Raw genomic sequence first — 21,395 nt, 5'->3', positions numbered from 1 at the left:
ACTAAAGAGATTGAAAAGAATCAAACATGATACATGCTTTCAAAAAGCCTAGCTATCTTTGAAAATCAGTTATAATAAAGACTAAACAGTGCGGAATTTACAGAAATGTATTGAAGAAGAGAATTAATACCCTAGCCTGGCATAGTCAGGAAAATGTCTTAAATTTGGAAATTTGAATTTGGCTTTATAATATGGATAGATCTTTCAACCACAGTCAGCATAAGAATCACTCCAAAATTTTGTAAAAGCACAGCATCCACTCCAATTTTTTTTTTTTTTTAATTAAGTGAGGTATGGGGTGAAGTTCTGAGAATTCACTTACTAACAAGCTTCAAGTTATGCAATGTGACCAGTCGGAGCCCTACACTTGGAGAAGTCCTGTTCTGGTAAGATAACTAAATTCGTGAAGTTTGTTTATGCCAGGCTAAATCACCCTAGACATTATTCTTGATCATTCAGGACTCTAGGCAAGGATGCAAAATTATGGGATCTTGTAAAGTAGGAAGCTCAACCTGGTCACAATTGCTGAGAGGGATTGGAAGGAGTGACAGGCCCCAGACACCATCTGGATGGAAGTTTTGGAGTAAGTGACAGACAAGAGCCAGCTTACTACTGAAGGATGGAAATGAAAAAAAGATGGTGGATGAGAAGGAACTGAGGTCCTAGAAAGTTACAGGAGTGAAGCAGAAGAGAGGATCCTGGTTGACTTTGCCTTTTAGCTTCATTAACTGAAGGCAAGTACCAGTACCAAAAAAAAAAAAAAACCAACCACATCTATAGTCAAACAAGTTTTCACTTTCTTGAAATTTAGAGGTAACTGTTAGGTAATTTGAAACACATATTATAAGGAGCCTAGACAAGTCTAGGTTCCAATTCTTTCTCTCATGCTTATTAGCTGTTTATTGTGATGGATGGCACCTCCCTAAAAACAATAACAATTAGCTCAGAGTTATCATGAGAGCAAAGCAGGATCACTCAGAGATCCATCAGTGCTTAGACAACAATCCATGACAGGTGGTGTGTGTGTGTGTGTGTGCGTGTGTATATGTGTTTTTGTGTGTATGTGTGTGTGATACATGTTTGTGTATTGATCATGGCAGGCCTGTAGCTTCTGCTCTACTCACCAAATAATTCCATTTTTTCTCTGTCAAGCACCAGGATATATTCATAAGTGCCACCCATGGATCCAGAGGTAATGTAGTGGGTGCCATAATCGTCGATAAACTTGGCATATAGGCCATAATTGTATTGTTCTGGAAGCTCCATTAGTGACTGTAACATTCCTTCATCCAGCATAATATCATGCCTCCTCATCTTAAAATGGGCAGTCTGAACCTTTGTGAAAATTCTCATAAAGTTGTATCTCTGCCAAAAACAATTACCATTGAATGAGGCAACAGCACAAAGACAGATCACTTTTTATGATATGAGATAATGCAAACTGTCAGTTTTCAGTAGCTTAGGAAAATAGATAAGCATAAATGCATGGAATAAAATAGATCTTTACAAGCATGCATTGGATGCCAATAGATGCCACACTTCTTCTCCTGTGCATTCATAAGCTCCTCCATGGTTTCAGTTCAATCAACTCCCACCTGGGTTAGTTCCCATAATGGCTTCCTCACTGTTCTTCCCGCTTCTATTCTGACTCAAGTGCATTGTCATCTCTTTACATCCCCTCAGCACAGTTCAGTCATATCTATATATAAAATGGAGTATGTTTGATGACATAGTGAAATGTCATTTAATAAATTGAACAATTACCAACTATGCCTGTGGTTGTATGCATTTTGCAAGGTACAAAGGAAATGATCTTCAATGAGACAAGCCCCTGCCCTCACAAAGCTTATATTCTAGTAGTAATCTTTTTGTATTTAGTAACAAAGAAAAAAGCAGCAACGTTGTACAGTGAGTATGAGAGAGAGCTCCAGAAGGGCATGTTGAGTAAGTTTTAGAGTAATATGGTCATTTGTAGGCCTTTCTCCAGGTAATGAAAACCTTGATTCAAAGTGATAATGAAAGTTTGAAGAGACCACTTGCTTTTAGAACAGTCCATACTAACACTTATAACAAGAACTCAGAGCAATAGTTACCCTTCAGATCAATAGCTAATTTGTGCAAAGCTTCAGAATTCAATTTGTACTTGTTGAGTGAGTTAATTTTTATAACTGTGTTTTTACCACCAAAGCTAATGTTTTGAACTTCAAGTAGATCCATAGTCCTGATACCAGTGTTACTGAGGCTTTTTGGTGCATTTCGCATCGATTCGGTAAATGATAACCATGATAACCTCTCCATCCTCATTACTCCCTCATTTTCCCTTCCATCCTCTGCTTCTGACAGCTTGTGTGAGGTGTTTTTTACCTCAAGCCTCTGCACATGCTGATTCCCATGACTATATTTCTATAGTTGTGGTGTAAAATGCCCCTAGATGACCATGCATTAGATGTTGTTTCCCAGTGTGTGACACTGCGGGGATGGTGGTAAAGCCTTAGGAGGTGAAGTCTAGTGGGAGGTCTTTAGGTCATTGGAGGTGTGCCCCCCAAGGGAACTGTAGGACTTGGGTCCCCTTTTCTCTTTCTTTTCTTCCTGGTTCATAGTGTGAGCAATTTGCTGCACTGTCATTTCTGGCAGTTTCCATCCAGCACCTGTATCAGAGACCTAAAACAATATACATGCCCCTTCTTGGACTGGACTCTCCAAAATCATGAGTTAAATAAACCTTGTACCATTTAAGTTAATTCACAGGCACTTTACTACAGTATCAGAAAGCTGATTAATACAAACACCTTCTCCCAATACCTGTCTCCCTTTGTCTGGTCATTTGCAGTAGTCTTTGAATCTTAGTTCAGATGAATGGCCCCTCCACAAGGAACAATTTTTTTTAACCCTTCCAGACAATAGATAGTAGTAAATATTTGACAGACAAATGAAAGACTTATTGACCATAACAGTTTTCTTATCTATTTAGAAAACCAAAGCTTGTTGTAGAAACCTCCCAAGTCAAATGTAGAAGGTCTAGCAGTTTATCTTCAACACATTACTAGCTTATATGTTTCACTATAAGCTCCAGGTAACCATGAAAACAGATATGGGGGAGGGGTAAAATGATAAGAGTTTTAATCTTAGAGTCCAATTTTATTCCCTTTGTGATGATTCTGTGTGCAAAAGCTTAATAAGAAAAACAAACATGATTACCACTGATCAGACATTTCCAATTATACAAGCAAATTAAGGTTCAATTACTACTGTACTTTTTAATGCAATTAAGGTAATACGTGTTCAGTGTAGATTACAGAAAACTGTGAGGCACAGACATTATGTTTTAATACCTTCTTATTATACTTGTTTAACTTCTTCAAGAACGAAGCTTCATCTGACTGGGATACCCCTACATTCACCATTACAGACCTGTCTGCTGGGCCTATGCCAAGGGTCAGACCACTTGACTGAAACTTCTCATTTTTTACTTTAGAAAGGAGGTCATTCATATCATCATATAACTCTGAGGAGATGCCAGTGTCTGCCAGGGGCTGAAAAAAAAACAAGTAAATTTTAGTTCTGTGCACAGAGACTATTTTTTAAATATGTTTTTATTGTAAAAAATAGTGTACAGAGGGGTTACAGTTACATGATGAAGGTAATGAGTACATTTTCTATCAAGCATTGTTACCTCTTCCTTTGTTTTATATATGACCATATAAGATGATGTTATCAATAGTTTCCCTTGAGTAACTTGAGGGTAGGAAAGATGTGTTAAGATAATAGTTCAAAATCATCTTGGTATCTGATTGTATTGATAAAACGTGTACAGATACAATATGCACAACTACTTTATGCTATGTGTATGGATTCACTCTTCTAGATGATATGTAGCCTAGCCTTACTTTAGTAGACCTCAGTTTGAATCTTGCCTTTGCCACTTACTGCAGTAAAGTAGGTAGGTACTGGCATTTTATTGCTTTATATCTCATTCTTGTACCAAAATGGGGCAATGATGATATCTATTTCATGTTGCCATTGTGAAGATGAAGTGGGATAATTGATATAGAAGTTGGAGTCTTAACATGAGGCAAACATTTATCATGTGTACCATATGTGCATAGCACCTCAAGGGTGTGAGTAAGGAAATGAACCACCATGAACAGGGTCTGGAACTGACTGTGAGCTATGTGATGCTCTGAGGGACCAGAAGACCATGGGATTTTAGACATGAAGAGTCTTATGGATCATCAGCAATTTGCAATCACTTCAGAACAAAGGAAACTTTTATTCTAAACAAAATCATGAACAAAACAAAGATATGAAAATAACCAATGTGAGCTGCAGGGGCATAAATCTTAGAATCCTGCCCATCTATGCTATGCACCTACTTTAAAGATTAAGAGAGTGTGTCAGCAAGGGACAAGGTCTGATTGCTCATGGCCTTACATCATTATAGCCTCTAATAGCCACACTTTGGGATGAGACTTCTGACTGGCACTGAGAAGAGGGCCCAGATTGATCTTGGAATGCAGCCAATGTTGAACAGGTGGGTAGCCCTACTCACCATTATTCCCTCTCCCTGGTGCTGCCCTTACTTCTCAGCACCATCAACACCGAGTTGGGTGTTAGGGACACACGTGTGAAGGGACCTAAAGCCACAGGTAAACTCTATGGAAAATAAAGGCCTCCAGAACAAAGCTTCTTCACTAATAAACTTCTCCTTCTACCCCTCATCCTGCAGTAGCCTGAAAGTGCATCTGTTCAGACTTACTTCAAAGTGGTACTTTAGGAAGTTGTAGGGTTTCCGGAAGTATTTTTCATCCTCTCCATAGTACAGACGCTCACAGGTGGGGTCATAACGGAGCTCCCTCCATTCCCCATTGTATACCGTCTCACACTGGCCACCATAATACCTGGCATCATACACACTCTGAGTTTCCTTCTGGGTCAGGATATTGTACCTACATTAACAAAAAAGATAGCTTCTAGGAAGGAGCTTCAAGAAAGCCAGAGATAAATGTTGTCTTCTAGAACAGTTTGCAGATGGTAGACTGAGCAGTGGTTTCTCAAACTGTGTACTTTGGAACCCCAGGGTTTCATTGAATACCTTAAGGCTCTTAACTGGGTCCCCCAAGTGTCCTTTAGCCAGAGCATCTAGACAGCTCTGTTCCACATCTGAACCAGTGCCCTTACATAGTTGTTGAGTAAATTCTGAGGAACCAAGATCACAGCTCTGCCCTATCTAGCTCCTTGACCATAGGCAATTCATTTAATTTCCCTGTGTGTTAATTTAGCTATTTTTATAAAGAAATTAGCAAGACTACTACCATCATAAAGGAATCATAAACATGCTTAACATATGCTAAGTAAGAATTAAATAGATAGTCCTACTGTGCTATTGTTAGTATTATTTCAGAAAGGCCCTACTACTAAGAAGTGAGTTGGAAATTGTAGTTGTGAGGCCCAGTGCAAAGGCTGAGACTCTAATCTCCAGAAAGCCATTGTCTGAGATGTCAAATGAACACAGTGCAACAGTCAGGTTCTGCAACTGTGACTTTGTTAATAGAGCAAAAGCAAGTGGGTTGGCTGAGAGCGCTAATACTCAAAACTCAAAGCCTCTTAAGATACAAATAACAAAAACATCTCTGAAACTCCTATTTAGCCTTTAAGACCCAACTCAAATGATACCTCCTTTATATAGCCTTCTTTGTACATAGTCAAACTTTGTCATAGTCAATTCCTTCCTAGGCTCCCATAGCATTTAGCACTTACCACTGGCACAGCACCTACTGTTATTGTGTATGCTGCCTGTAACAAGGCACAATGACAGAAAAAGAACATGAGATAAACTGTGAATATAACCTACCTCAAAAAATAAATGGGTAATTATAGAGCACCTGACAAAGAATAAAAATTCAATGTATGTTAACTTCCTTTTTTGCTTCCTTTCTCTATCTCTTTCTTCTTATTAGTAGAAATGATGTATTAATAGCTATGATGAATTGAATACATGCTAAACTAGACATTTAGCATACATTAACTTTCAACCTCTTCACAATTTTGCAAATGGAGAAATTGAAGCTCCAAAAATTAAGATACTTGCCTATAGTCACAGTTGAATTTTTCTAAGATGTTTTTTGACAGTAAAAATCTAAGTTCTTTACCTTTATTCCATCCTGCACTTTCTAACTCCCTATCTGCTGAATATGCTTCTTCCGCTGGCTCATAAATATAGCCTCTATAACAGACCAAACAAAGACTCAAAACAGCATTGAGCCTAAATATTGTACTGTAACCATTAAAGATTACTAAAACCTAGATGTATTTGGAAAAGCTGTTTGCAAAAGCCCCAGTGGAAGAGAAAAGGTGTAATCTAAAGGACTACTATTATTATGAACAGAAGCTCTCCCAATCAGATATATGCATAAAAATAGGTATATAAGAAAGTTCATTACAGGGCTGGGAAGGTGGCTCAGTGGTAGAGCACTTGCCTTGCATGCATGAGGCCCTGGGTTCAATTTCTTAGCACCACATAAGCAGAAAAAAAAAAAGCTGGAAGTGGCACTGTGGCTCAAGTGGTAGAGCACTAGTCTTGAGCTGAAGAGCTGAGGGACAGCGCCCAGGCCCAGAGTTCAGGCACACAACTGGACCCCCCCAAAAAAAAGAAAGAAAGAAAGTTCATTACAGCATTGTTTATAAGAAGGGGAAAAGCCTAATTATCTTTCTACAAGAAGTAGTCAACTAAATTATCCCAGTGCCATACTATGGAAGAGTCATTAAACTTTTTTGTTAAATGATCAGATGGTAAATTTATTAGGCTTCATAGGCCATAGGCCTCCATTGCAAGTACTCAACTCTGCCACTGTAAGATGAAAGCTATGTTCTAATCAAACTATTTTTCTGTTTTTTTTTAAAAAAAAAAAACAACCAGACACTATTTTAAATTTTTCCATCAGGTCGTAGTTAACATGATGCCTGTTATAAAATATTGCTGCTTAGTAAAAGGAGATTGGATAGATGGGGGCTGGGAATTCATCAAACTATACTATTAAAGTGAGTTATGTATAACATAATTATACTTATGTTCCCCCGTCTTTAATGCACGGTGTATATAGATTTGTTTTCCAAACAGTAGATAGTTAATGCATTAACTTATCCAGAAGTTCTTATGCCATCTGTTAATAGGAGTGAGCTCTTCAGAAAGAAGAGACAGAGGGTGGTGAGGAAGGTACAGATAGGGGAGGGTGCATGAAGAGTCTTGGTGATTAAACTCCGGAGCCCATGCTTGTTAAGCACTCGACTACTTGTGCCTTTACCAGACCTGCAGCCCCTTTTTGCATTCATTGTGGGAAGGAACCCATAAGCCACCTCAGACATAAGAGAGGGAGGCTTGTGGAGGTTTCCGAAGAAAACCTCCAAAACAGGCTGTTCTTTCTCCAAAACGGATGCTCATGGAGGAGGAGAAATCATCCCTCATTCTAAAGACTGGCGACTCACCCCAAGGCCACCTTGTCTGATCCCGGAATCGGTTCATACTGACTGCAGTCGTCTGCACTAGCCCTGACATCTTCACAGTCTTCCTCATCAGATCCATCAAGGCAGTCCCTGTCTCCATTACACACGAGGTGACGTTTCAGGCAGCGACCTAGAAAAGGAAAAGCGGAGGCTGCTGCTGAGACCCCTGGACCCCCTGACCCGTGTCCAGTCCCCAAGCATTTTTACCTGTTGCCCTCCCAGCTGCCCATCCTCTCCTCACGGTCTCAGCCCTCCTTCTGGCCTCCTTAGCTCTGGCTGTTGCCTCCAGCTCAGTCCTGCCCACCCCTCCCACTTTTATCCAGCCTCCACATTGCTGCTCCTGCAATCCTAAAATGTCTGTCTGGCCTTACCATCCCTTTGCTCTGTTGTTTGCCAATAGCTTCCCAAAACCCTCTTTCAAATGCCACAGTTACCTAGCTCATGGTAGGTACTAGGGTAGTACAGTGGTCCTCACCTGACTCTCTTTCCAAAGTTCTGATGCATTGTAACATGATTATGTCCTGAATCTTCATGTTTTCACATGTTCTTTCTCTCAGAAACTTATTATTTTCCAGTCCAGCTCAAAGACCATGTTAGGCAGCCATCCCTGCCTCCTGAAAGAGAATGTGGGCCGCTCCTGCTGGACCTACATAACCAGGTACTAATGTCCGTTCCAGTGGTCATCACATGATATTGTAATTGGCCTCTTATAAGTCAGACTAGGAGAATCACAAGGGCAGGTATATTGTTTTATCTCTTTATTAACCTCAGCTGTACACTTTCTGGCATATAATACCCAGTAAATCCTTGTGAAGAGAGTGGGTGGATAGAAGAATTGTCCTTTTTCTTGAATTAATCAACAAACGTTCCTACAAACGTCAACCAAGATTCGATGGATTGCAGATTTGACTTAAAATGCAGATTCTGGGGCTGATTCCTAAACCTTGGGAATGAGAGACAACCTCTGGGGGAAAGGGTTAAGGATATGCACTTCAACAAACCCCCCAGGCACACACGTGCTTTGCTTGTTATGTTTGACAGACACTGCTGTAATACCACAGGAGCACTACTCACCTGTCTCCTTACACTGGAAATCCTGTCCACACTGTGCTTGCTGAAGACAAGGTGCGGAGCTGTAACAGCTGGCTTGATCCCAGATATCACCACTGCAGATGGCTCCCCCAAACTTGCTTGGCTGCAAGAGGCTCCGGTATCGGTACTAAATCAGATTTAGAACAGACACAGTCTTGTCAGTCAATCACCCAGGGCTGGTGCAGACAGGAACATAAGGAACAACTGTCTCATGATTGAGGGCTGCCTATAGAGCTGTCTTCTGGGGGGACAGATGTGCATAAACAGTGGTATTTAACCAGAGGAGGCAGAGTCACAAGCTGAAATACTGCAGGGGAACTTCCGGCACCACAGGAAAGACTGCGATAGAATGATTTGAGGGTCTTTCTGCTTGCTGTTCCTTTGTTCAACCAGTTAACAGCCATTTCTCCAGCTTCCTGGTGTAGCTCCTCCCAAAAGCCTTTGCTAACTCAGTAGCATATTTGACACTTCCGAGTGCTTTCTCTCTCTACTAGCACTTGTCAGAAAAGGTTGTGTGGACTATCCACTTGTTTGTCTATCTTTCTAACAGTCTATGTGCTTTTTGCATAGGAGGGAGATGAGGATTAAAGATGAGGATTAAAAATGCATGTGGCTTCATGCATTTGAACTTGATGTACTGTCAGGTACATTCCTAGGAGCATTTGTAAGAACTGCTTTTCCTTTCCAGTCTTGCTTATGGCCATTTCATCCCCTCTTTCCTTTGAATATGGAACCATCTTTTCAATTATAGGGGTGCATAAATATAAACCTGGCCCTGCTGACACAGAGAAGCCCTTCTGCCTGCCTTGTAGAAATTGCTTCAAGAATTGACCGTGACTCAACCCAGGCCAGTCATAGTCCAAACTATGAATTTTGTTTTATTTTACTTCAAAATACAGCAGCTTTTTCTTGAAATTGCAGGAAATTATGGGCATTGAGAGGTTGCCTTGATTATTAAAAAGAGTCCATGCAAGATTTGGAAGGGACAAGAGAGTTGTGAAGATGTCATCTGAATCTGTGAGTCCAAACTTGAGTGCTGATAACAGGGAATTATTAATAGAACAGAAAATAATTAAAATCATTTCAATCTATTAAAAATCTAGGGAATAATAATGAGCCTTTTTTAATGATATGTGGTATCAGGTACTTGGGTACAAGGTAGAAACCGAAGACTACGATATTCAGAGAAATACGAGGTCTAACCACTGCTTTGCCGAAGCGTGACAAGTTGGGTGGAGAGCACCCATACAGTGTCTGCTCTGGGAACATAATAGCTCTGGATCTTATGCTGCCTTTGGCCCCTAGCTCAGCCCAAAGTCCTTTCTCCAAGATTTTAGTATGTAAGGAAGCAAAACTTGGAGCATCCGTGTTTCTGTGAGTCCACTTCTTACTTGCTGTATGAAGTATCTGTATTTGGTTCAGTTTCCAAATCTGTCAAATGTGGTAGGTGGTTTAGAGTTTGCTAATTAAAGTGACTGATTCTTTCACCTGTATCCTAAAGTAAAAAGAGCATGTGCACAAGAATTTGGTGGACTTGGGTTCACACACTAGATTTGCTTACCAATCCCAGATCTCAAGTTGGTTACCTTACCTGAGTTCCTTTTCTTTTCAGTAGGTGGATGGGTGTAATGGTTCCTTACCTTCTAGGGACTATGTGAGATGTAAGTATATGGGCCTGGTGCTGGTGGTTCAGGCCTGTAATTCTAGCTACTCAGGAGGCTGAGATCTGAGGATCACCTTTCAAAGTCAGCCCAGGGAAGAAACTCCATAGGACTAATCTTTAATTAACTACAAAAAAAAAAAAAGGGAAGTAGAGCTGTGGGTCAAAATGATAGAGAATTAGCCTTGAGCAAAAGAGTTTAGTGAAAGCACCCAGACCCTGAGTTCAAGCCCCATGACTGACAAATCAACAGCATGTATATAACCACCTATGCCCAGTAAACAGAGACAATAGCACAGCACTACCAGTATCCATGACTCTTCCAGTGAAGAATTATAGAGACATTCTTTCCTTTTGCCCTCTCCTAGTCCATTTTGTGTTGCTAATAATGTGCTAAGTTTTAAAGAAAGGATGTTTTTGATTTGGCTAATACTTCTTGGGGTACCAGGGCCACAACTACCTTTGACATTGCTGGCAGAGTTCCAAGGTGGTACAAGGTATCACATAGTGAGGTGGGGGTGGGGAAAGAAACTGTCTACCTATTCAGTAAAAGAGAGGGGTCTACTTCTGAACATTACAGACTTAATTAAGCTTTCATCCTCTTAATACCTCACAATAGGAATTAAATTTCAACAAATGAAGCCTTGGAGGGCGGCTCAAACCATAGCATTCTTCAGTCTATATGAGGGCTCACTGGCAAAGAGGAAGCATCAAACCTGTCCACTGCTTTTTCTGTCTTCTAGTTAATAATAGCAGTAAGAGGTTTCAAAACTCTATACAAAGAGACTATACTTAATGTTTAATTTGAAAACACCTAGATCTTTCCATTTTCTATCCATATTCTTGACTCTCGGTGATCAGTGTTCCCACAATTCTCCTTCTCACTCTCTAAAAAGTACAACAGGTTTTAAACCAATATGGTGATGGTAGTGATGGAAGCCACCATGTATTGAGGCCTATGATTGGTCAAACACTACATTCTTTGTCTCTTGACTTTTCACAAGTTTATGAGGTTAAGGGCATTTGTAAATCCTATGTTAAACTGGGTTGGAATTCCAACAGCTATGCTATTGCAGTCATCCTATGTAAACTGCTTAATGACTCTTATCCCCAATTTTCTCATCTGTAAAATGGGATGAATTAGAGAGCATTGACAATATTAGTGACAACACAGTAAAAAGCAGCTCTTATACCAGACATGGTTAGCACTTGCATATAATCCCAGCAAGTCGGGTGATGAAGATAGGAGAATCTCCAGTTCAAGTCCCATCCAGGCAAAGTTAGAGACACAATCTCAAAAATAAAAGGGCTGAGGTATGGTGCCTAAGGATACAGGGATATAGAGTGCTCACATAACATATACAAGGCCCAGAGTTAAATCCTTGGAGGGAAGGGAGAGAGGGAGAGAGAGAGAGAGAAGGAGGGAGTCAATTTGAAAAACAAACATAAATTGAAAGAGCTGGTGGCATAAACTCAAATGGTAGAGCCCTTTCTGAGTACAGCAAGCACCTAGGCCCTTAGTTCAATCCACCATTTTTCTGCCAGCTGTTGTGCTACCATAGAAGAGATTGAATTAGGTGGCTGTTAATGTCACTTGTTTCTCTCTGGTAGAATGGAGCAGTCAACCTTTCAGGGTTTTGAAGTCAGTCTGAGTAGGGTTTAGGCTCTCCCTTTTTCTTAATGTATGACCTTTATGGAGTGGAGTGTGGTGTTTAGCTTGCCCAGCTGTCTGTGAAGTCAAACTAGACAGCATATTTATTTGGAGCATCATGGCAGTGTGTGGTACATAGAGCATATTTGATAAGCAGTGACTATTAATGCCCATTATTGTCCTTCCCGTAGTTCCTATATTTGGAGGGATGCGGTCAGCCTTCCGGCTCACTTCCAGCAGGTTCCCATTTCCTATGTTGCTATCCAATAATGAAGACACTATGTTGCATGGAGGTTGGTGCCCAGATTCCCTTAGGGACTTCTCCGTGCTATTGCCTGTACTTGCCATCATTAAGAAATCATTTTCGTTTCTGCCTACTACATAATGTTTCTTTCCAGAAATGCACATCTTTGTTTGGATGATTTTTGAGAGGAAGAAACATATTAATAAAAAGCAATTGAAGTGGTCTTCTTCTCATATAATTAACAGAATTTCATTCTCTCCGAGTTCACTATAAAGATACACAAAGGATTTTGGGGGTCACTAAAGTGGTGAGTCCATTCTGACTTAAGCTAGAAGGGAGTCCACTGTGCTGTCTGCTCTCTAAGTGAAATGAGATGGGAAACAAAAAAGAGTTTCAGTTGTTGCGTAGCCTCCAGAAAAGAGCCTAGCCACTCTGACACCTGGTTTCAGTCTCCTGACCCCCAGAAGAGTGAGGGAATAAATTCCTGTGCTTCTATCCCATGTGTACTAGTGATACAGCTGACTCGGGAAACAAATTCAGGATGTCAGAGCAAACTGGGCATATGGGGGCCAGGTACTTTACGCCAAGGCAGTGTAGGTTTCTTGACCCTTCACAGAGCTGAGTGAAGCAGAATAAGGCAGTTCAATCTTTAAAATAAACAAACTAGGTTCACATTTTGTTTTCACTGCTTGTGAGGCTCTGCAATTTTGAACAAACATCCAAAATATTCATCAGACGAGGCATGGCTTAAGTCACAGAATACCTGTCTTGCAAGTGTGAAGCTTTGGGTTCAAGCCCAGTACTGGCAAATAATAAAATAAATAATAAAATAAAATTATGAAATTATAAGATAAATAACAAAGCATTCGCAAAGCACCTATGTCTAACCAAGATGATGATGAGTCTGTCTACAGGCTGTATGACAGTAAGTAGCTCCATCAAGAGCTCTGGTGTAGCCAGGTACCGGTGGCTCACACCTGTAACCTTAGCTACTCAGGAGGCTGAGATCTAAGGATCACTGTTCAAAGCCAGCCTGGGTAGGAAAGTTTATGAGACTCTTATCTCCAATAAACTACCAGAAAACCGGAAGTGGCACTGTGGCTAAGTGGTAGAGTGCTAGCCTTGAGCTGAAGAGCTGAGGGATAGCACCCAGACCCAGAGTTCAAGCCCCACAATCAACAACAACAAAAAAAGCGCTCTGGTGAGCAAGAACTGGGGCTGGATTTGACGCACTGCAAGTGGGGCTAGAGAAAGCATATTCAATAACTACAAAAACAGCAGCATGTCTCAGAGGCTTGCTCTATGCCAGATGGCATGAAAAGTGCTAGCAAAGCAAGCATCATTCTATTAGTGCTCAATAACCTTGTACTACAGGAGCTATTAGCACTCCCATGTACAGATAAGGAAACTAAGGCACAGAGAAGACAAACTAAGCAAGTTCAAAGCAGCAGAGCAGTTAAAAGGTAACACCTGATCTAAACTGAAGATGTAAGGCTTAAACACTTGAATTTGGCAGTAATGGCCAATACACAAGGTACAGGCAGTGGTGTAAAATAAGTCACTGTCCATGAGCCCAGTGTTTCCAAATATGTACATCCAAATAGGTATTTCACCCCCAGAGGTCTAGATTTCTCGCCCAACTTCTTATTTCCATTTGAATTCTCAGTGCACAGATCCAATAGGAAATTCTCCCAACTGGACATAAATGGCTCACCTTCTTGTCCTGGCATGGAAAGCAATCTGTCCACTCTGACCAGTTGCTGAGCTGGCATGCAACTGCTGCAGGGTTCACTGCCCGACTTACTCTTCTAAAGAAAGGAAAAGAGCTTTGAATCCATGTCAAGATGCAAAACTTAAGCAAAGGAGAAATTCTTGCACATGTTCTTGCTAGTTCGGCATGAATTGTAAGAAATAGGGCTCCTATCATGGATAGACATCAATAAGGTCCTAGAGGCTCTATCTCAACTTTAATGCTATATCAATTCCAGAAAGATAAAATGATTATCACTTAGAGAGATGAATTCTGAGGAGAGCTAGCAATTTTTGATAAGGTAAAATAGCAGAAATCCCTGTCTCTAGAAACATGGAGTGTGGAGTCGGAAGACTGAATCTTAACCAACACTGCCTTAGAAAACTTGAGCAAGTTACTTAAAATCTCTAAGCTATCTTCCCATCTATAAAAGTATATTTAAAGTAACATAAGTGTGGTTACTGAAAGGGTGTCAAAAGGCTTATGAACTGTTTCCTAAAATTTAGTTTTAAGTTTTATATGCCGGACATTAGTTATAGCTATATCTATAATAATCTTAGGAGGTAAATATTTTAAATGTAAGAATTCTGAAAGTCCTGATAGCTAAGTAGCCTCTGTAGGAAAGACAGGGAATATTTGAACTAGTTGGTTTAATAGCAAAGCTCACTTCCTGTTCCTGATTATGCTATTACCTCATTTTACTAATCATCCTTCAGGAGTAGGAAAGGAGGTAGAAAGGGGTGGGGGTGGGAGTGGTAATACAGGCAAGTGGGAAAGAGGTAGAAACTGGTCTTTCTCCAAGACTGTGATCTTCTCTAGCCCCATACTGCTCCTTCACAAGTTAAGCTTAGCCAGATCACCTGGGGTTAGGTAAATAAGCCACAAACTAACTGTTTCTAAGCCTTTTCCTCCTCCCACAGCATCATTGCTGCTGCTGCAGCTTCAAAACCAGGCAGCCTGCCCAGAGGTTTAAAAGGTCGAATCCTGTGTCAGGACTGCCCAGCCTCTGGGAGCCAGACAGTCTGGACTGTGATAAATGGCAGTTATTTCCTTAGCATAGTATGCAAAGTCAGTCCTTCAAATCTCTCCTGCTAATTATAAGTGGCTATTCATGAGCAATAATAATAACTAGGTTAAAAGCCTAGGAAAATAACCATGGCTAGTCAGAACTATAATACTTATCTTTAGCATTGATCTTAGGACCCCTTTAAATTCTAACCAATTTTGGAAGGGCCCAAAGAGCTTCTGAGTGATGACATTCCTAGAATTAAGAATTAAAGATATTTTAAAAGTATGTGTTAATTTATTTAAAATTACAGTAGACCTTTAAAGTGTTACCATAAGTGGTTTTATTTTAAAGTATATTATCAAGAAAAAATAATCAGTGAGAAGAGTATAATTGTCTTCCATGTCTTACAGGTCTCATTAATGTTTGGTTTAGGAAAAAGCAGGATTTTCTTTCTGCTTCTTCATTCAATCTGTTGCTATTATATTGTTATGGTGAAAGTTTATGGGAGAAAAAAATCTTGCTTCACATGGTGATGTAGTTGCAAAAAAAAAAAAGCAGGAATGTTTAAGTATCCTTTTAGATAACTGGATCTTCTCTTTGGCACAACAAACTTTTATATGTGTTAGTTGCCGCATGAAGTCTGAAAGCATCTCAATGAACTCTTGCCCTCTGATACATTAAAATCCATTAGTCTATACTTGGAATGGCTCTTGTTCATATAATGATCATTTTTTGTAACATTAAGCACTGAAAATGAATACTTCCCTAAGTATACATATCTTAACACATTATACTGTACAATATGAGAAATCGAAAATGCTAATATCACCAGCAACCTCATCAAGTTCACGCTGGTATGTTTTGCTTTTTACATGAAATATCAGATTTTGTCACTGGTAACAAATAATGCTGCTCGGTTTTGATGATAGACTCTCTGCTTTTTATTACTGTGTATACAAAATATCTAAGCCTGTACAGCTATAGCCTGTCTGGCAGTTATTTCTGTCAAGTAAAATGATGTTCTAGAACAAGTGTGGTCTTATGAACTGAATGTTTGTATCTCTTCACAATTCATTTAATGAAACCACAGCCCCTTTGTGATAGTATTTGAGGATGTGGTTTAGAGGGTTGATTAGAACCAGAGGATGGAGACCTTATACATAGAACTAGTGTTCTTACTAAAGATATCCCAAACAACTCACTCACCCCTTCTGTCGTGTAAGGACACAGTGAAAGACACGTTCTGTGAACCACAAGCCAGCTCTCACCAGACCTGAATCTGCCAGTACCTTGACCCTGTGTTTCCCAGCCTCCTCTAAGCTATGAAAAAGAAGTGTTTGTCATTTAAGCTACCCAGGATGGGGGCCCCGTTTGTTACAAAGCTCAGCCTGAATGAAAACTAGTGGCTACATTGACTTAATTCAAGCAATTGCTTTTCCTCAAGGCAATCATTATACTTTAGTGCTTGGTAAGTTCTTTAGGTATTCTTCTCGGGTTTCCATAGAATATGTAAATGACATTTATTCAAGGCTTGAGGTTTAATAGAATGAATAATTCTTCCTGCTTTAGGAAGGGCTTCTTAAAGCAAAATTTAATTTTTCCTATGAGACTAGTACCACTGCTAAGGCCACAGCGATTTTATCCACCATCACCCAACATCAATGCAAGTAGAAACATAATAAAAAATACAACTGATGTCCTTGTGTTATTTTGAAAATTATTTTGAACTTACTGCGAGTTCAAAACCAATTCCTTCATAATACCAAGAAATTACTCACTCTTTTCATTGTGTTTTTATTTGCACTATGGTCTACAGACCATATACTTGAAGGAACTCTGATCTACAAAATGATGTTAGACAATAACACGATAGTTTTACTGCCCTTTTAAAGAAAACTTCAGTGTTTAGCTGTCAAACTTCCTTCCCACCTCATTTCTATCACCACTTTGGAGATTCATCACTCCCTGTCATGAGCCTTGCAACACCCAGCCCTCTCATTTGTTCCATTCCTGGTCCTTCTCTATCTTCCATGATTATATTCTGGACCTTCTGCTCTTCTCCCAAATCACTAATTTATGAGTCACCTATTACTTGTTCCTATTACTTGTTCCTATAAACTCTTTTTATCTTTTCCCTATTGTCTCTACTCAAGAAATCCCACTGCACTTGCCCTCCAACCTGGCTAGGACACCGTTAGCTTAATACCAAAGCTTTTCAATGATACCCCTCTAATGTACATTTTCCTTTACAGCCAGTTATCATTCAATGGAGGGCACCTTCGAAAAATCTTACCTTGATATGTTTCCTCTATCCCACCTATCAGAAAAGACCAGTCCTGAGTGAGTCCTGAGCTAACTATTGACTATCTTTCAGTCTTATCCTAAGTATTAATTCTTTAGCAAAGTATTTCCTGATGCTAAGTCTGGTTAGATATGTCTCATATGACCTGGTCAACTTTTGCACACCATTTCAACACTCAATTATCACATTTACATAACAAGTATATTTTCATTTCTTCCACCAGATTCTAAAATCTTATGAATGCAGGTTAAGTTTGTGTATTTGTTTCTTAAGTTCCCCCTCACCTCTCCTGAGTAGACAGATGGCAAATGCCCAATAAACATTTCTGAAAAGAAAAGGGATGAAGGAAAGGGCGAAAATAAAACCAACTTCTGGGAAACAGGCAGTGGCAAAGGTTGAGAGATTTGTTTCAGCCCAATGCTTAGTTAGAATCTGATTAAATAAATCTAAAAATCCAATTGGCTCAAGTTTAGCCTGTACATCATTTTTCTGACAGACTGTACTGATAACAAAAGTATAAATTTTGGAGACATGGAGAGAGGGATGGTATCTGAAGAGAAGGCAAAGAATATAAGGGTTTGGAAACAGAAAGGACTTGGGTTAGTTCTGAATTTCACTATAGAATTATCAAGATAATGTCATTATGAACCAAAAGAAACTGCGTTATGATGTCAAAATCAAAGTAAACAGTATTAATGGATGGAGGCAAAAGCCTAGACAGAGAAGTGCTGTGTTATTGTCATTTTAAAAGCTTTATGACATGATGTCTAGACAGAGCTCCACTTGGCAATGCGATCATAGCACTGTGTCCGGAGTACAGAGGTACCCAATGATCATTCATTACATCATTACAGGGCTGTAGCCTTCAGCCAATATCTGAATACCTGACATTTCCTCTGCCCATTCCAACAGATTGTTTCAATTTACTTTACTTTTTAATGATTATAAAAGTAATAGATTCTCATTTTTAAAAACCAACAATGATAAACAGAGAAAAAGAATTACTTCTACTCCAACCACTATAAATATTTGTGTTATATTTTTTCCCATCTTTTATTTCATAGTAAAGTTTAGGTCACACTGCGAATAACATTTTACCTCTTGACTTTTTCCTCCTTAACAAGTAGGGCAGAATGCAAATCATAATAACTACATATTGTTCTAATTTCACAACAATAGGCCAGTCATTGAACACTAGCTTTTCTCTATTCTTAGTTATTTATTTTTTAAAACTCTTGACACATATGTTTCCAAAGGCTTTCTATCTACTTTTAAATGACGTCATTGCTATGGTTGTTACAATTCACACCTCAGCTTCATATGTTGGAGATTTGGTCTCCAGGGTAGTAGAACACAAAAGGTAGCTCCTACTGAAGATAATTACATCATAATTACATCACAGGGGGCACCACTTGAAGGGAGTACTGCTGGTTTTTCAGAGTAGGTTGGGCCTAATAGAGATAAACTAGCTCTGAAACAATGGGTTGTTACAGAAAGAGAGAGCTTGGTCCTACCCCATCTTCTTGCTTCCTGTGTTGCCATGTTCTCTTCTTCACAGGCTCTCAGGATGATGCCATACACAGTATTATCATATAACCAGAAGGCCCTCACCAGAGTCAAGAAGTTGTTGCCACCATACACTTGAACTCCAGAAGAATGAGTCACTATGCCTCTTTACTTGATAAAATACTCAGCCTCGGGGATTTGGTAGAGCTAGTCAAAATGGACTAATACACATGGGGTGTGTGTATGTGTCTGTGTGTGTGTGTGTGTGTCTGTGTGTGTGTGTCTGTGTGTGTGTGTGTCTGTGTGTCTGTGTCTGTGTCTGTGTCTGTGTGTCTGTGTGTTTATGCACGCCAGTAGTGGGGCTTAAATTCAAGGCCTGGAAGATGTCCCTTAGCTCTTTTTCCTCAAGGCTGGTGCTCTACCACTTTAGTCTACCACATGTAAAGAACATTAATAATTCTATGGACTAGAAAATCATGATATATTTATATATATCACATATATACATATACACATATACATAAATTTTGTTGTTGTTGATTGTGGGGCTTGAACTCACTCAGGACCTGGGCACTGTCCATGAGCTCTTTTGTTCAAGGCTAGCGATAGACTACTTTGAGCCAAAGCATGACTTCTGGTTTTCTAGTAGTTAGTGATAAGAGTCTCAGATGCTCCTCAGTAGATGAATGTATAAAGAAAATGTGATACACACACACACACACACACACACACACACACACACACACACACACATACACACAATGGAATGTTATGCCTCCATCAGAGAGAATGACATTGCCCCATTTGTTAGGAAATGAAAAGACTTGGAAAAAATTATATTAAGTGAAGTAAGCCAGGCCCAAAGAAACATAGGTCCATGGTTTCTCTTATTTGTAATAATTGGTATACATCTAGGATAATCTTATTAGATGAGCAGAAAAACTCAAAAGCTATGTACATGTGACCGTATAAGATGATACTAAATGAAATGAACCCCAAGATAGGACACAAGAGTTTTTTTCTTTGTTGTTGTTGTTTTTTATATACAATGTGATTTTTTTTCTTTTGTATGTTCTTCCCCCTATAGTATATCCCCTGTTGTCACTGTACTTGATTTACTATGAGAAAGTTGCTATAACTGTCTGACTTTTAGTTTTTTCATCTGCAGAGAGCACAGCCCAAAAATTTATTGCAAAATTTCTCAAAGTGTGTTCTATAGAGTACTAGTTCTCAAAATACACATCCAGGTGTGGGTAGAAGGGAAAAAAATGGACAAAGTCTTTTGAATAAACCGTCTGCAATGTTCCATTTGTGGAGATTTAAAATGCCTAATAATGTATTCATATCCCTTTGGAGTTCTGCATTTTACTTTGCTTACCCAAGCATTCCCCCAATATTTTCGAACAAAGGTAATTTCTTTTTCATGCAACATTTGTAAGACTGTAGGTACAGTTGATGAAACACTAATGTAACGAAGAAATGTCTGTGTGTGTGTGTGTGTGTGTGTGAGTGTGTGTGTGTGGATGTGTGTGTGTGAGTGTGTGTGTGTGAGTGTGTGTGTGTGCGCAACTGACAGTACTGGGGTTTGGACTCAAGGCAGCCCACTCTCACTTGTTTTTTGTTTTTGTTTTTTTGCTCAAGGCTAGTGTTCTACCACTTGAGCCACACCTCCATTTCTGGCTTTTTGGTAGTTAATTGGACTTTTCACAGAATTTGAAAAGCTGGCTTTAAACTATGATCCTCAGTTCTCAGCTCCCTAAGGTTGCTAGGATTACAGGCGTAAGTCACCAGCACCCAGCAACAGAGACTTTTAAAGTCCATGAAACATGCATTTGACTCTAGTTTCTGCCATTCAATTTGTCTTATAGCTGAAAAACAGCTGTTCTGAGAATGGAGTGAGACTGTGTAGGTGAAGCTTGCACAAAAGCCTGGCATTGCCAGTAGGTTTCTTCTCCTCTCAATCATACACATTCTCATCAGACCCCTCCATCTCCATCAAACTGTCCTCTGTAGTAAAGTGGGGATTCTGGGTCTAATTGGTGCCATCTTGACCACATGGTGGATAGGGAATGGGTTTAACTGGTGCAGTCTTGTCCCACCTCCCAGGTGATAGGCCTGCCTGAATTAGAAGCTGAGGTGGGGGCTTGGGCTATAGGTTATTGGACCTGTCAGTCCTATGCTTTGAACTCTTGAGTTTCCTGTGACTCTGCCCTCAGACCCTGACTCTATTAAGGCCCAGACCAGCTCAAGCACCATTATGCCATGCCTCATGTTCCCACGTCTCTCGTCTGGTCATCATAGCATCCCACTTCACCTCTCCATTGGAGTTTAGCTAGTTTGTTGGTATTGTTTTTCTACTATTTCTTTCTTTCCCTGCTCTCATGGTTCAGTTTTCTGACAGTGTTAAGTGTATCCAATGGGCTGCAGGTCTTTAGGACCAGTTACCAACTTTCCAATAAAGACTCACAATTTGACCTCTCAAAATGTGGCTTCTCTGTTTTTCGCAAGTGAGTTCCCTCACAACAGTGGAAAGCTGTGGGCGGTTGAGACATTCCTTTTGTACCTTTAAATGTAAATTAGCATGTTAGGTAAAGGGCTCAAAACTTAGAGTCAAATATGCAACCTGCAAGGCAAATACTTGACTCCAGAATATGGCCAGCTCTGCAAGTTCGAAAACAAAA

The 21,395-nt window shown here is 39.8% G+C and overlaps 1 protein-coding gene across 3 annotated transcripts in view; it reads right to left on the bottom strand.

Annotated features, from left to right (window-relative positions):
* Positions 1–21,395, bottom strand: part of C8a (complement C8 alpha chain) — a 64,122-nt gene that overhangs the window by 24,535 nt on the left and 18,192 nt on the right. For 2 of the 3 annotated variants that reach the window (XM_069987045.1, XM_069987044.1), the window contains 6 exons: positions 13,862–13,955; positions 8,575–8,719; positions 7,483–7,630; positions 4,757–4,946; positions 3,333–3,533; positions 1,125–1,365 (listed from right to left, as the gene is read on the bottom strand). In XM_069987045.1, coding sequence (XP_069843146.1) covers positions 1,125–1,365; positions 3,333–3,533; positions 4,757–4,946; positions 7,483–7,630; positions 8,575–8,719; positions 13,862–13,955 — 1,019 coding nt within the window. Of the gene's footprint in view, positions 1–1,124; positions 1,366–3,332; positions 3,534–4,756; positions 4,947–7,482; positions 7,631–7,975; positions 8,115–8,574; positions 8,720–13,861; positions 13,956–21,395 lie in introns of those variants that run through there. The other variant, XM_069987046.1, reaches the window with a different exon arrangement.

This window comes from Dipodomys merriami, unplaced genomic scaffold (assembly GCF_024711535.1).
Source record: "Dipodomys merriami isolate MVZ:Mamm:240054 unplaced genomic scaffold, mDipMer1.0.p SCAF_34, whole genome shotgun sequence".
Classification (NCBI taxonomy): domain Eukaryota; kingdom Metazoa; phylum Chordata; class Mammalia; order Rodentia; family Heteromyidae; genus Dipodomys; species Dipodomys merriami.
Note: the sequence above shows the minus strand (reverse complement) of the source record. Positions and strands in the feature narration are given on the sequence as shown.